This window comes from Onychostruthus taczanowskii, unplaced genomic scaffold (genome assembly GCF_017590055.1).
Source record: "Onychostruthus taczanowskii isolate IOZ18803 unplaced genomic scaffold, ASM1759005v1 scaffold1, whole genome shotgun sequence".
NCBI classification, from domain to species: Eukaryota; Metazoa; Chordata; class Aves; order Passeriformes; family Passeridae; genus Onychostruthus; species Onychostruthus taczanowskii.
In genome coordinates, this window is record NW_024496525.1 from 34,499,855 (window position 1) to 34,513,696 (window position 13,842).

The 13,842-nt window shown below is 44.4% G+C and overlaps 1 protein-coding gene across 1 annotated transcript in view; it reads right to left on the minus strand.

Annotated features, from left to right (window-relative positions):
- Nucleotides 1-13,842, minus strand: part of RHOJ (ras homolog family member J) — a 60,814-nt gene that overhangs the window by 9,025 nt on the left and 37,947 nt on the right. The window contains exons 2-3 of the mRNA XM_041401117.1: nucleotides 6,856-6,914; nucleotides 1,079-1,243 (exon numbers count right to left, since the gene is read on the minus strand). Of these exons, the coding sequence (XP_041257051.1) occupies nucleotides 1,079-1,243; nucleotides 6,856-6,914 (224 nt within the window). The remainder of the gene's footprint in view (nucleotides 1-1,078; nucleotides 1,244-6,855; nucleotides 6,915-13,842) is intronic.

Sequence of the window (13,842 nt, forward strand, 5' to 3'; positions counted from 1 at the left end):
CTGTAATTCTTGAGGCAGATACTCATGGCTTTACATCAGGGCATCTTTATCACTCCTCAACCCAGGTGATACTTCAGAAATGAATTGCACATTTATTTATCTTTTTATTTTTTAATTTTTTTTTTTTCAATTTACCATGAATTAGTTCTCCTTTGCAGGTTATTGGGCCCCAGCTCAGATGGGTGTGGTACAGGAAAGAACCCCACTGGTAGGGGAAGCTGCTGCAACCCTGCACTGCATCACCCAAACCCCACCCTGACAGGCCAGACAGACACAGCTCAGTCTGACTTGAAACAAAATCCTCTGTTTCCACAGGAAACATCAAAGTGAAGTATTCTGGCGTTTCAAACCTGTCCATTTTCAGACTGTGTGATTCAAAGGATAATGCTTTTATTTTTAAATGGGTGTTTTAAATTATTCCATTATAGAAAACAAAGCCATTGTTTTAATTATTTGCCTTTCCTGTGACATGAAGACTTTGGTTTTGACCAGAATTTGATCTGTTTCTTTAATTTGGCTTAGGTTACTGTCCAGTGCTCTGACATTTTCCATGTGGTTATATCCCTACCCTCACAGTCTCTATCCTCTCTGTGCCTTGGTAACAAACCCATCTTTAAGGCATTTTTATTTGATTGACAGATTAATAGATTTTAAGGCCAAAATAAAGGGGTTTGATCGTTCAGTCTGACAGTCACTGTAACACAAGCAGGATGGTGAGTCACCAGTTGTAATGTTGATGCAAAAGCATGAAGGGAGGCTACTTCCTTCCCATGGTATTTGGCTGATTACTCCCATTCTTAAAATTTAGTTTGAAGTTTAGCTTCATCTTCTAGCCACAAACTTTGATGGTTTTTTTTTCCTCCTCATTTGAGACCTGTATGAAAACTTTTCTCCCTGTAGGTATTTGTGAAACATTAATATACATTTGAATAAAAAGATGGGATGAGCTTTGCCAGTCTGGACACCTGCACGTTAGATTCCTTTCCCAGTCCCTGAAATTTCCTCTAATGGGAAAATCTGGCTGAATTTCCTATGAATTAAATAGGAAACCTTTCCAGATGCTCAGGAGGAGCTTTACCTGTGTTCCTATGAGGACATAAGGCACATTGGGCATGCAGACTTTCAGCTCAGGCACCCACTCCTCCTGCACGTTGTGGTAGGAGGCAGGATTCACCACGGAGAAGCAGATCAGGAACACGTCTGTGTTGGGGTAGGACAGGGGTCTCAGCTGGTTGTAATCCTCCTGCCAGGGGACAACAACAAGAGTGTCACAAGGAGGGGATGACTGCAAGGGAGGGTGTCACGTTGGGTTTGAGGAAGTGGCCAGCACTGTCCCTACTTGTCGCTTTAAGACATGAAATAAAACATGCACACTGGGATTTCTAAGGTAAAAAGAAGGGAAGTTTATTTTCTGACTGTAACATTTATAGATTTTTTAAAAGTGACAGTGGATTGGAGGAGGACAGTGCCACTGCTCCAATGACACTGGACAAGATAACAGTCTATCAATTTTTTTTCCTCCAGGAGGAATGTAAAAACAATAATTATTTTCATAAAGTGTGTGAGAAAGTTCATTACAAGAATGTAAACATCAGAAGACTTAGAAGAATTTAGAAAAACAGGGTGACATACTCATTCACGCTTCTAAGCTCCAGGTGGCTGCTGGAGGTGGGGGGAACTACCCCTCACAGGACAAGGGTGCTGATTTATCAGCATTTTACCAAAAAGAGCTGAAAATGCCCCATCTCTGGAAGTGCTCAAAGCCATATTGGATGGCTGTGAGTAACCTGGTCTAGTGAAAAGTGTCCCTATCCCTGGTGGGGTGTGTGTGTCTGAAATTAGATAATTTTGAAGGTCCCTTCCACCTCAATCATCCTGTGACTGTGTGAACAAGTCTTGTTTGTGTTATCTGTGGAGATGGTGGTGCAGAAGGTGATGCTGAGCAGTCCTGCAGGGTGCACAGCAGTGTGCCAGCTGGCAGAGGACACTCATCCTGGAAGCAAAAAGCAGAGCAAATCCAGCCTGCAGTACCTGGGCACTCACTGTGGGTGATTTAGAGTTTCCACAGGCCACGGATGGTGGCAGGAGGGATGTTTTCTCCATGGGCTAGTGGTGAAGAAGGTGAATTTTCAAACACTTGAATCACAGCTGGGATATGTCATAAACTGGCTTCGATAGCTGAGTTTCAAGGAAGAATTTAGGTCTGTTTTCAGGCTTGAGAAGCTGAGAGCAAGCAGAGGTTTTGCAAGCCATGTGAAAAGGATAGCCTGGCTCTTTCTGACAGTGGGAGCATTTGTAGCTGTGTATGGTGGGTACTATTCAATGAAACCTCTTAGGAAACTTCAGTGCAACGAAACAGATGCTTTTTAGAGGGGATACATTTGTTCCAAAGGCTTTTTTAGGGGTTCCAGAATTTAAAAAGGGGAAAGGAACACAAAGTTGAAGGGTGGGAAACAATAATACATGCTGCTGTCAAGCCTGACTGCGATGTAGATCTGCAGTTTATAGTTTCTGCATTCTGGACAAGTCTCAGATCTCTGCAGTCTGGTCATTTTTGGCTATAACTGTGTGAAAACTCAACTGGTGTGATTTGCTTTGCAGATACAGACTAGTTAATAAAAGGAAATAAGGCTAATAAAAGGGGGGGGGGGGGGGGAAAGACACCTGGGTGCTGTTTCTCAGACTCAAGAACATTTATTTTAGGCAGGGAAAGCCCACATTAGAGGCAGGAACAATGCAAGATGCTACCTGTCCTGCAGGGGAAAGTGATGCAGGGCTGTATCAGTGTCAGAACAGATGATGTTTTAGTGCAGGCTTACTTCTGCCTTGCTTTGATTGGGTCAACAAATGAGAGGACTTAATCTGTGAAGTGAGACTGGCAAATCACCTTTCTGAAGTCTCTTTTTCGCTGACTATATGCTAGTAAGTTGGTGCAGACTACTTCTGAATCAACACTACTTTCCAAAATATACCAATGAATTACTCAAAACCAGTTTGCACCATTTCTAAAAAAATCCCCCAAAATTTAATTATTTATTCTGAAAGGAAGCATGAGCCCAAATTTAGCTCTGTGTCATGAAAGAGAAGTTTAAAAAAACCATCCTAAAACACAAACAGAATGTTTTGTTTTGTCTAACTGGATGTTTATTGTCCCAAACCCACTCTGACAGAAAGAATAAATTCTCATTTACTACTTCCAGCCCTCACAGCCACGATATTTGGGGTAAAACCAGAGTATTTTTCAAGTGGCATAACTGTGTCTTTCCGGTGGCATAGAAAGATCTGAAGAAGGATTTACAGGAGGAGGTGTTTGGATGTATCACCTCCCAAGAAAGTGGATTCTCTACATTCAAGGAATAGCAGGAAAAAACCCCTCAGAGATGTTTGTGGGTACACCAGCGATGCAGTTCATGAAGAAGCAAAGACAGTGACAGGAGATTTATCCAAGGCCCTGGAGATGGCAGCCAGCTCCCAGCAGAGGTTAATAGAGACAAAGTGGATGCCAAGATGATGGGATAAGCAGAGAAATTGCGTTGTAGAGACAGTTTTATGTGGATGCTGTGGGTTAGGAAAGCCTGGCCTGATTATGGGACATTATTTGAAGCCAGAACATCAAACCTGAGGTTGATTGTGGCACAGCCACCTCGGGCTGACACCGGCTGCTGGGCAAAGAGCCTTTCTGTGCTTTTGGTTTAGCTCCTGAGCCAGCCACGTGGTGGCAGCAAGCCTCAAGGAATGCTCATCTAGGAGTTTTTGGGAAGAAATTGGCTAAATATAGCAATTTTCAGTATTCCAGACGTGCATATTTAGAGGGGCTGGGACTTACTGTACCATTAAAACTACAGATTAAAACCATGAGCACTCTGCTTGGCTGCGACAGCTCCAGGAGCACGCATTTAATTTCATTTTCCTTGTTCCTTCCGAATCCCTAGAAAATCCTTTTTCAGGAAGAGGATTCCTGGTTTGAGCTATTAGCACAGAGCATTATATAAGTTGTAAGCAGGGACGGCCATGCATCTCATAGCAGAGGTCTCACCTCCCACCAGGGCACATGGGATTTTTCACAGACAGATTAAAACACAAATATCATGGATAAGAGTCGATCTGGGCTCCTGTACATGAACAGGATCCTCCAGACCACATCAGACAAGGACCTCCTCTCTGTACCATAAAATAAAATAAAATAAAATAAAATAAAATGAAATAAATAAAATAAAATAAAACAAAACCTTGCCATGGACCTTTAGAAAAACAGCCCCTACTGCGTCATTTCTCCTTCAGAGATGGTCAGCCACACAAATAATGTAAAAAAAGAGACTGAACATTTGCATGGGTATGGGGCCCATCCAGGGAGGGCTGCTGTAACAAGTGACAGTCAAGTTTGGGAAGGGACTTGAGTCCTTGTGGGCTTGGGCTGTGGCTGATCAATAATTTATTTTTATTTATTTATTTTCCCAGCTCTTGCTTGCATTGTGCTGCCTGCTATTTAGGGAGCTCGAGGCTTCCCTCTTAACATTGCCTGGCCACTGGTTTGGCCTAGAAATGCCAGTGCCAGACCTGGCCCTGCTGAGTTATTTGCCTGTAACTTGCCAGGACCAAGTCCAGTTGGTGCTGCTCCCTCCCCTCCACCTCAGACATCAGCTCAGCAGTGTTTGGGCCACAAAAATGCAGCAGAATTGTCCTTTTTTTTTGTTTTTATGTTGTTGCTGTGCTGATCTCTTGTACACTCTGCTAAAGCATTTTGCACCTGAGTCCAGCCCAGCAAAAAGACCAGTTTTTTCCTCCTAGGACCATTTGTGCCAGGGATGCAGAAAGCCAGATACCTCAAATCTGGGGTCTCTGCCAGCTCTTCCTTCAGGCTGACAGAGGGTCCTGCTGCAGGAGTACATTTTTCAATTGTTGTTTCATTAGCATATGTTTTATAGCATTGCAGTGTCAAGGGCTATTTCTGGCTATGACTTCACACTGATGCCTTTGGAAAGCCACACAGCACAAGGAGAAGGAGGGAGGAAACAACCCAGATGATCTGTTGTTATAACTGGAGCATGTGGGAAGCATCATCCCTCCAGCCTCCACGGGGACAATCCAGTCATCAAGGGCTGATTCACTCTCTGAGCTCTGGCTAGATGGCCACATCCTCTGGAGCAGGGTTTGGAAGGGACCTGAGCTTGGTGAGCTAGAGAAAGGGTTTGGAGGCAGGTGGTGAACTGTCTAGTTTGAAGCAGGGGATGGCAAAATTATGAGGAATGGATGGAGGGGTGAGGCTTGTCAAAGAGAGAGCTGAGTGTTCCTTCTGTCTCAGGAGGACAAATGAGAGGAGGTGTTGCTGCGGAAAGGGGTGGCAGGTGGAACTGTCAGCCCTACAAACAAGTAGGAATATTAAGGCACGGGGTGAAAACTGACTGGGAACTGAATATAACTCCAGTCTGGCTTGCAAAGGCTTGCAGGGCTGATGGATCGTGGCACAGGCTCTGAGCTCTGTGAACACAGAATAAAAGACTGAACAGGATTTGGACATGGGGCAAGGGCTTGGGCCATATTTTGGGATTGGCTTTTGAATCATCTGTTTGCACCATGTGGATAAGAAAGATGTGTGGTCCGTAAGGGCCACCAAAGCAGCTAAGACTGATGCTGCCTACAGAAACATGGTAAGAATAAAATTAAAGAAAGTGAAACCCAAAGCATCAAAGCCCCAGTTCTGCTGAGTGCAGGTTTTTCTGGAAGTGACAGTCTGTTCTGGTGGGGGTTTTTTGATCTCTCTGCATAGTGCTGCAAAGTATATTCTGCCAGAAGTGGCCTTTTGCAGACAGGAGGGTCTCCTTCTGCACTGTTTGTGCCTTTCCTAGCAGTCAGTCATGGCCAAAACTGTACAGCCAAAAAGAGGTGAAAGCAAAGCCCTGCATCCAGGGCTGCTGGAACCCAGAGGGAGTGAAGCAAGTTCCCAAATCTGCTTTCTCTCCCACTGGCTTTAGTGTCAGCTCTGACTGGAGGAGCTGGTGGATGTGGGTTATAACATTCCCAGTCTGTGAGGAACCTGGAACCTCCTCCCTCTGCTCGCAGCAGGTGAGTTTTTGCAAGCTTTCTGTGCAGACTATGTCCCTTTATTTTGTCACTCACTGACATTTGAAGTCAGGGGATGGAAATTTCACCACAAAAAATGAATTACTCCCTGTACTTCCTTCTGCCCTTCTTCTGGCAGAGCAAAGCAGTGAGAAATAATTTGTCCTCCTCTCCAGGGAGGTGAAATTATTCTGCAAGCTTTGAGTGCAATCACACCATATGAGAGTGTGGACAGTGGAAACAGCAAGAGAATTCTAAATGTAAGTAAGCATGGGATACAGACTCTCTTGTAATGGACACCCTTGTCCTGGGAGAAGAATGTTGGGATGTTGGGATGGATGCAAATCTGGCTGGGTTACCACTTAAAAAGTCAACAGCTGGTGACTGATGCTGAATTATACCAGTTTTCTGATCTTGAAAATGGGAATTATTCTCTGTATCTTCAATGCCACCATGTGGTGAAGGTAAGAAAACACTGATTACACAAAACATCGTATTTGCAGTAGGAGGTGGATATATGGGGGGTTGCACAGCCTCATCAGGCTTTGTTTTTTTCAGTAGGCAAGACACAGTCTTAGGGATGAGTGTATTTGTGTGCATTTTACTGCTGAAACAGAATGGAAACCAAAGGGAGAAGATCAGCAGTTTAACCTTTACAACTCAAACCTGATTGTTATTATTTGTGAAAAAACCCCCAGCAAACTCCACAAACATTATGAACAACAAACCCCAGTGCATGATAGTAACAAAGAAACCATGGGGAAGGAAAATGATAAATGTTTTGCTGTCCTTTACCTGTCCTGCAGTGTCATAAAGCCCCAGCAAGTGTTGTTGTCCTCCCACAGTCACGGTTACTGGAAGAGAGAAACAAGAAATGCTGTTTATGCACAGGCCAGTGGCCTCATTTTGATGTGTTTTAGTCTCAAAATGCTGATAGACACATCAGCACTTGTCCTCCATTGAGCATCCTGAACCCAGCCCGTCTATCCAACCCAAACTGAAGGCAACCTAAGTCACAACAAAAGCAAATCCTTTATACCAAAATCTTATTTCTGTACAGACAGCCAAGGGTGATGAGCTGCACACACTGCTGTCATCAGGGTCCAGAGACAGGGGGACATTTGCCTGTCTCTGCAGCACCAAATGAACATCCTGGGCTCAAAAGCACAGGATTCCTGCCTCCCCACCATGGGCTTTGGGGTGAGTTGGTCATGGATCATTGGGAGGGTCTTTTATTATTTTATTTCTTCCAGGCTGTGAAATGATGAAGCATTTGGCAGTGGCTGGTGTTTGGTGGGTCTCACTGGAGGTGCAGCTGTCCTGCCCCGTGCCATCACAGGTGAAGGGCAGTGTTTAGTATCTGGGCCTATGTGGTGGATGATTTGAAGGACAGGAAGGAAGAGAATATTGAATATTTTCAGGGATGTTGACCACATTCTGTTGCAAATGAAGGAAAGCTTAGGTTGTTGATCACATCCAGCATATTGACTTCTTTAGCAGAAATCATGTTGAACTTCATTTCGAACCCATTGACAAATTTTGACATTGACAAAAATATTTTTTCATTGCCTTTGGATGAACCCCATTATTAGCTGATTCCTGTAACCAGTGTTATTTCTTGTAAAGGACATGATCTGGGTTAATGAAAATAACCAGTTATTTAACCAGTTAATCTGCTTGAATCATTACCACTCAACTGGAAAGAAAGAGGGGCAGTCCAGTTCCACCCATTAGTCAACAGGAAGCCTTCAAACATTTGTCAGGAAAGTTGCTTAAAATAATTATATTGCTGCAGCATATGGACAATTAATTTTTTTAAACATGAGGACAAGTGGAAGAACATAGGAATGAATATAAAGATTTGTCAGGAATGGGGGAAGAAGCTCTGACTGGTGCCCATTAATGAGGGCTGGGAACGAGAAATAGTTATTTTGGACAATAAAAAAAAAGAGACTTGAAAACATCACACAGTATCTTGCTGATTTTTTTGTTTGTTTGTATGGTGATAAAATTTGTAGTAGAAAAGAAGCTAGAAATTTATGGAATTTAATACCTCCTGCACTGGGGAACAATGTCCTATTTGAAATCTCTTGGACTGAAAGTCTCTGCCAGTGTGACTGGACAGGCTGACTATTCAGCAGCTTTATTTGCTTGCAGAGACACAGTAGTGTTGTCAGCACATAAAGAGAGCAAACCTGACATCCTGGAAGTACAAAGGCTCAGTGAGCACCAGACTTGCTGATGAGAACAGGATGGGCTGCACTCACCCACGGCTGGGGCTGCCTTGTGATGTGCACTGGAAGAGGAGGTGGGAAGGGGGGAAAGCTCCCTCTCCTCATCTCCGAGGTAGCTCTGCACTCTGCAGCTCCAGGGAACTCACAGACACTGGGCATGGATGCCCAAGGGTGGAAGAGCTTGCAGAATAAGTACAAGAGTGGGGACATGTGCACCAACACAGACAGGAGACAGTCCAGATGCCCCATCGTCTTCCTTCAACATGATTTGAATGAAATAGTTTAAAATAATCCTCCCTGGCGCCGTGGTTTTCAACTTCTTGTGCTGTAGGGAATCCCAGAATGCCCCAGCAGGGCTATGAACTGTGTAAGTTACTGGCAAGACTCCTGCTTTTCTTAGCTGCCTTCTCAGAAGCAGCGGAGGTTACAGGTGGTCAGCACAGCTCACCGGAGGCAGCGGGAAATGTGCTTTTTTTTCCCCAGTTGCAACTTTGGCAAGCCTCCAATCCACCCTTGTGCCAAGAAATGCAGGAGCCAGACCTGCTCTCAAGATTTTAGTCTGCTCAAGAACCAGATGGGAAGATGTACCCTTCAGCTGAAGGCAATTTTCCAGCTGCAGTGCACAGCTGGCCGAGGTGGTGTTTAGGAGGACACGCGGTCTCTAGGACTGCGCACAGGAGTTGCACTGTCAGTCCTTGGTGGAATGTGCATGGAGCCTGCAGAGCTCCTTCCTCCAAAGCAGGATGCTCTAAGGACAGCTGTGAGGCACATGGAGGTGCAGGTCAGCTGGTGTTTCTGATGAATGTGAAGAGACATGTGCCATACATCAGTGCTGGCAGGGTTATCCAGCTCTGCCTCTCCTGCTGGCTCACCCTGAGCACAGGCAGACTGGGTTGGGTCCTGCTTCAAAGACGTCTTCAGTGTTAAATACTTAAAAGCTGCACTGAAGTTTCCTCTGCTGTGAAGCTTTGCTGGCCCATCTCTTTCTTGGTGGCATCTGACTGAGAGAGCTGCACTGGCAGAAAGCCCTGGTGCAGATACAAATTGCTGTAATGTTCCAGTAATTAATACAGTTTGGAGATAAACTGTTTGGATAGAGGATCAGTCTACCTCGAGTGTGCTACACTCTGCCAGAAGGATTTAACTCCTAGACTCTTATCTGTGCTTTGTGGTCCATGAAGTCACGGTGGATGTTTTGCAGCAGGTCTGTGGAGCCACACACTGAGCAGTGATTGATGGCTTGTGCAGTTCAGTTTGGCTCCTGGTCACCTCTGGGAAATGCTGAGGGGGAATAAAGAGATTGGTGGTGTCCTACCATTACTCTTCTCCCACACAAGGGATAAGAATTGCAAGGGCTGTTGGAGAAATACATCCTGAGTCTACCCAGCTTGCATATCACATTTAATTCTGCTTCTACATCTTGTCGCTTACGTGTCCTGCTGTGAATTTCTATATGGCATCAGTCCTATATTTTTACTTTTTCTCTCTTTCTTTTTCTCTCTTTCTTTCCTTTTTACTTTTTTTACCTTTTTTCCCCCTCCCCCGCTTTTTCTTTTGCCCATCAAACTTTATGTTTTCTTTCTTCTTGTCGATTTTTCTAACCTGTCTCATCATCAGAGGATATTCTTCCTGCCCATATCACTCTGAATTTGCAGCTACCACCCCAGAAAAGCTGCCTTGTTGGCTAAACCTTGAGTGTTGTCTTTGGATTCCTGGCTCTGAATGCAGTGGGGACCAAATGGCTCACACTGGCAAATCAAATGATCCCTGGCTCTTGAAACAGCTATGTCCAGATTAATGTATTGGTGCTAAAATTTTCACCACACTTCCAAGCAGGCAAAACAGATGTGAAAATAGATGGCTTTTGCTTGTGAAATAAATGGCTTTTTCCTGTGAAAACTTTGTGGTGTTTTTATACCACAAGTTTATCAGTCTGCCTCTGTCAGGCAAAAGTCTATTCAGAGTATCCACTTGGTGGGTCATATTTATGAGCTGAGATTGCCCTGCTAGATTTGTAGGCCTTACTTTTGGCTTTATTCCAGTTTACTCCTACTTACCCTGTTATTATCTTTTCCTGTTCTCTCTGTGGACAGGCCTATGGGAAGCCAATGCGGAATTCCTTCCCAGCCACTGGGGTAATGCAGGCTCCTTTATGGGATTGTGAACTTGACTTTATGAGCAGTCTTGGAGTAACAGGACAAATATGAACTCTCCTTGTCATTTACTGACTGTATTGATGTATTGATTAAGCACTGAAACGACCTGGCCTTTAACACTGACTGCAGTAGGGAGTGCAGTAAAATGAAGCTGAATATTTGCACAGTCCTGGCCCTCATTTCTCTCCAGTGTGGGTTGCACCAGATGATGCAGCAGGGCAGATGTTCCCCTCCCTTCACTAGGTGGTTTTAACCAAGTGCAGAATGTATAAAATACTGCTTAAATAATGATTTCTAGGTCATAAATTAGCTGGGTATTGCTTACTAGAGTTTGAATAGCTATTTTGGGTCACTTCCAAGGCTTTGTCACAGGTCTGCATGTCTGGGGTTCTGCTAATGAAGAGCTTGACCCCCACAGCAGGAGGACGAAATGGACTTTGTGTGGGATGGACCTGGTGTGTGGACCATGAACTGTTCTGAGCTGGGAGCTCTGTTTTTAAATCCGTGCTTAGTTTGTGTTTCTGGGGACAATGTGACAATTTTCATTGATGTTCTCGATGCCCAGATTGCCACAGACCAACCGGCAGTGGCCAATCTTTGCCACTCTTCTCCTATTGTGCTTTGTTTGGTAACTTTTAGGGACTGAACTGCACCCATGGAAGAGTCCTTCAGCCAGACAGCAGCAATGTTCACTGCTCTGACAGAAATGGGACATAAATTGTCTGCTGAAATCTCAGAACACCTTCAGTTTGATTAATGGAGCAAAGCAACACATAAATCTCTGTATGACACCAAGCTAGGATGCAATATCTCAGCCATGCTTAGCTGTGGCACGGGAGAGCAGATTTGCACATCAGGGGGAATTTTCCCATGCCAGTGAAGAAGTGCTTGCAGAACCCAAAGACTGTGAAACCCCCAGCCAGTATACACACAAGAGCCAAGCAGTGTTTAATGTGACATCAGACAGGAAAAGTCATCTATTTATTCTAGTGCCTTCCTGACAACAAATTAAGGTCCAGCTGCTTCAGAGAAAGAAGCCAGGAGCCTGTGAGCAAGCAGGGATGGTGGCACCTGCCTGGGTGGAAAGACTTTCTCGTGGTTTTGGGCAAATTAGACTGCTTCAAGCCTCAGACTTTCACAAGGGCCATCTTCTGCCCTAGGCAGCAATCTCTGAGTATTAATCTATTTGACTGTTCACTATGATTACATGTACCTGGTGCATGTTACTGAACACAGAATAATCAAAATATGATAAAATTATTGGGGTGGAAGGGACCTTAAAGACAGTGTAGCTCCAAGCCCCCTGCCATGGCAGGGATATCTGGCACGAGACCAGGTTGCTCAATGCCCCATCCAGCCTGACCTTGAACACTCCCAGGAATGGCCACCAGTATAAGAACAGCTGCAGTTCTGGTTGACATGCTGGCACCAGAAATGCCCAAGTCTGTTTCTTTTTCATCTGGGAAAAAGGATAAAACCAGAGCATGGGCAAAAGGACAGATCTTGGTCAGCAAGTTCCTTCTAAGGCACTTTTCAGGGTAATTTCTGTGAGGTGAAGTTCCTGATACAGTGAATGTGGTCTATTATCCAGCAGCTGATGTCCCTGGGGATACTGACTGTGTGTTTGCTCACTCGGTAACATCTTTCCTTCCTTCCTAAACCCAGTTTTGTGACATCTCTTGTAATGAACTGGGAATTCCCCTCCACTCTACAGATGTCTTCTGCTCTGCGGAGCTTACACCAGACAGGACAGGAGTGTTCTGGTAGGAGTTTGTTTGCAGAAGAATGATTGCAAAAATCTGTTTTATAAATTGCCTTCCTTTTGTACTGCATAGCTCCTAAATAAGGTTCCCTGTCCCAACTAGGCACTGAAACTCAAAAACACCTCAAAGGCATTTAGATCAAAGATATTCAGATCTCTAATTCCCCTTGGTTCCCATAATGGTCAGGCATCTATGTAACTGAACTGGAACTACATTATCCCAGGCTTTAAGAAATAGGAGCTTTGAACATTCCATCAGAAAACAAACTGAAAGTGGGCAGTGCATTTTTATAGCACCTTCTAAGTGCCACACGTGCATTTCTGAATCCTATTTTGGGTGATATTTTTCTTCAGAATATCTTTCTTTGGCTAATCCAGGTGGAGAAAATAAAAGTCAGGAATTAGGTGTCACATGCTGCTTTGATTTTGTTTGGGTCACTGTCTGGTAAACTTAATTTCTGTTGCTGTGGACCACCCTTCAGAAGATGTGACACTGCTGCAGCTGAAGCTGGGAATGTTCTGGAAACTGCAAATCAAAGCCATGGGGGTGCTACAATCCAGCAGACACCAAAGGAAGACAGTAAAAAAAGAGTAAGAAAGACCTTAAGGACAGACATCCAGGCCAATCCATGAGCTCAGCTGAGCTCTGTGACTGGTTTCCACTTAAGCCAGAAGCCTCATTTGCAGTGTTGCCCTTGGAAATACCCCCTATTGCTTTGGCTGAAAGACAATCCTGCAATATTTCATGGCCAACACACCCAGGGCAGGTGAGAGCTGGTGTTACAGGACCCTTGGCTCAAAAAGGGTCTGTGACTCCAGACTGGGCCTTTCTTCACTTCCAGGCTCTTCACTTCCATGCATAAAGGTCATATCCAGGAACTCCAGTGACTTGAGGCTCAAGGAATGTTCCCCCTCTCCCTGCTTCACAACAAACGAGATTTGGTTACAGCCAAATCAATGTTCTACCCCAAACTTACCCTGCAGCTGAGCTACATTCTTCTGAAAAGAAAATCAAAAGCATGCTATTTTACCCTGTAATTGGCCTAAATACCCCACTTTATATGTAAATTTTACTAAATGCTTTGAATTGCTCTTGTAATTATCTACCACCAGTCACACACAGATCTCTGAGAGCCAGTGTTTTCCAAAAGAAGGGCTCTGAGTAAACCTCACCATTCCTTGTCACCTCGTCAATGGATGAGATCTATGTTCTGCTGAGCAAATATTTCTGCCCATCTGATATTTACAATATCTGAAAAACATTTCCAGTCTGCTCCCTGCGGTGGGAGCACAGAGAGGCCTCCAGGGCTGGGATTCAGCTGATTTCACTCCTGTAGCTCTTGGTCTAATGAGGTGGTGAGGAATTCACTGCTTTGTCTTTAGGCCACAGACATTTAGTGATTCTAAAGCCAGATAGGATTCATAGCATCATTTATTCTGCTCTAAATAGCTTATCTAGCATCTTACTACAAGGCATATTTTCTTGTTCTTGAATCATTCTTGCAGCTGTTTTCCAAATATGCTGTTGAGCAGTTGCTGTGACCAGACAGTGTGGTCTAGCAATGGTTTCATTAATGATCTAGCCAGAGGTAACATGACTTTCCTATTCCTACCTGTCTCCCAATCTTGC